Below are 2465 nucleotides of genomic sequence, written 5' to 3'. Positions count from 1 at the left end.
TGTCAGCTTGGTGAGGTCTGCCCTTAAAAAACAAATGAGTAGAGGACAAATCACAAGCCAAACACAGATCAGCAGCATTTGAAAGTCACATCCTTACAAAACATGAAAAAGTCCAGCACCGGGGATCCAGTGATTACAGGCTAGCAGGCTTTCAGTGCAAATACATATTACAAACCCATAAAAGAGAAACAACACTATTGTGACTCTCTGAGCAGCTGTAATGAGAATTAGCCAAAGCTTTTACTTTTCCTGTCAACATGACTAATCGGCCAATTCATCTGTGACAGGCTGACAGCAACTTGACCTGCCGTCTGTTCGGCTCAGGGCTGATTATACGTCGCTAACTGTGGTCTACGTAGATGAAACTGGATCTTGTTCTTAAACTGTCCTGATGTGATATCCAGAGTAGTGGCACATGCAGGGTACACATAGGTGATCATCATCACAACAAATTAGGGGAATCATGTAGGCTAATATTACATTTCTGCAGATTTATAGGCTCAAAAGTTAAGACAGACATCAGGAGATGTCTTCCAAAGATCTTTTTTATTATTTGTTTGAAAAAGAAAAAACTGAACTATTAAAAAGGAACTTTCTGAATTATTTGAAAGAAAATAATAAAGAAATCGTGAACTGATTTCCCATTTGGCTTATTTTGATAGGAGCCTAAGCAAAGAACTGCAAAGCCCACGTGATGTTACTCTTCTTTAGAATAGTCGGTGTGTTCCAGTCATCACTTAATTAGCCCGATGCCACTTCCAGAAAAAGGTTCTTCCCATCAACGGCTGCAAGAGGAAAAGGGGGCCTCACCCTTACACGTTAAAAACAGGAGGCAGCAGCGCTCTCACACAAAGGTCTGAGCAACTACGAGGGAGGGACTCCTTTAAATCAGCGACTACTGACTTCAGCGGCCGCTCATCACTGTTCTCCATCTCACAGCAAGTCTCAGGACTTATTAATCTGCTGGATAAGATGGCCACGTCCGGACTGCAGCTCCTCGGCTTTTTTCTCTCCCTGGTCGGCGTCGCTGCCACTGTTGCCGCCACTGTTATGGTGGACTGGAAGATGCTGGTCCAGGGCAAGCACCGCTCCTATGAGGGCTTATGGATGTCCTGCGCTGGTGTTCAATACAGAATGACCTGTGAAATTTATCAGTCCATCCTGAAAATGCCGAGTAAGTTTGCATCGCACCTACAATCATCTCAAAGCAAGACGCTGCTTTTTGGGGAACCTTCCAGTAAAGTCTTATAATTAGCCCAAAATGTATTTACAGTTACTTCTTTGGATTTTAGCCATCGAGCCATCAGAGAACCAAATCTCTTTGTCTCACCAGTGTAATAAAGCTAATATTTCTTACCGATATTTGTGCTTCTGTTCGCTGCAGCTGAGATTCAGGTTACCAGGGCAGTGCTGCCGGTCAGCCTCCTTCTCTCTGCTCTGGCTGTACTCGTCTCCACAGTGGGGATGAAGTGCACCCACTTCATGGATGGTGTGCCAAAGAGCAAATCCATGATAGCGATGATCGGGGGAATCACGTTCATACTTTCAGGTGTGTCCCAAAGCCTGCACTCAGACTGAAGTACTCTACAGAAGTCATAATGAAGTTAGCAGCTGAGAGCGATTGTTATTGGTCAGTAGTGAACAGGTGGGTCAGGATCCACGAGTGCTGGAATGATCAAAGATGTTTTCTTTCATTAGGAGTGTTGACCATCATCATCACCTCCTGGTTTGTCAACATGGTTCTCTCTTCTTACAGTGGACACAAGCTGTTTAGGTACTGCCATCAAGACGCACGCACACACACACACACACACGTATGCATACACATTGTAAATAAACACGCAGTGTGCTAAATTAATGCTGATCTGCTCTTTTTGGCAGACCTGAGTTTGGTAATGCCGTGTTTGTGAGCTGGGTTGGTGGACTCCTCACTGCGGCCGGTGGTGCTTTCCTGAGCTGTCGGAGATGCTGGAGGACAAACCCTCCAGTGTCCGTGAGCTCCAGCCACTTTCTTTCTACCAATCACTCCAAGTCCAACTACGTCTAGTTGAAAAGGCCACAAGAACCGGAAGAAGGAGCCAGTTTCCCTTTGTGGATTATTTAAAGAATATGTTCATTCACTGAGAGATCTTTGAGATCGGAGTGAGGATCGCTCAGGAGAAACTCCTTTGAATCTCCTTTGTCCTGGGTTTCAATGCCACCACAGCTCTGGTTTCTCCTGCTGTAAAGATGTCAAGGTTCAAAGTTTAAAGTCTGAAAAAGTCCACAAATCGATAAATATACAAATGAGCATGTCAGGTAGAGTTTCTTCATAAAAACTGTTTGTCTTCAGTGCTATTAATAGTTTGAAGTGTGGCCACATGTAAAGTGGAGACAGCGTACTTTCCGATATACGGATTTGTTCGTGTGTGTTTTATGTGTTTATTTGTATCTGTGATGCTTCCCCTGATCAGATAACATTTTGT

General features: G+C 44.2%; 1 protein-coding gene across 1 annotated transcript; it reads left to right on the top strand.

The window, feature by feature from the left end:
* The first annotated feature begins 901 nt into the window (after positions 1 to 901).
* Positions 902 to 2047, top strand: LOC134621421 (claudin-7-like). Its single transcript, XM_063467905.1, has 4 exons — positions 902 to 1174; positions 1385 to 1549; positions 1699 to 1774; positions 1882 to 2047. The coding sequence occupies exons 1-4, from the start codon at positions 973 to 975 to the stop codon at positions 2045 to 2047; spliced, it is 609 nt and encodes a 202-aa protein (XP_063323975.1). The 5' UTR covers positions 902 to 972.
* Positions 2048 to 2465: the final 418 nt, after the last annotated feature.

Source organism: Pelmatolapia mariae, linkage group LG23, assembly GCF_036321145.2.
Source record: "Pelmatolapia mariae isolate MD_Pm_ZW linkage group LG23, Pm_UMD_F_2, whole genome shotgun sequence".
Taxonomy (NCBI): domain Eukaryota; kingdom Metazoa; phylum Chordata; class Actinopteri; order Cichliformes; family Cichlidae; genus Pelmatolapia; species Pelmatolapia mariae.
The sequence above is the reverse complement of the archived record's forward strand: the minus strand, read 5'-3'. Positions and strand labels throughout refer to the sequence as shown.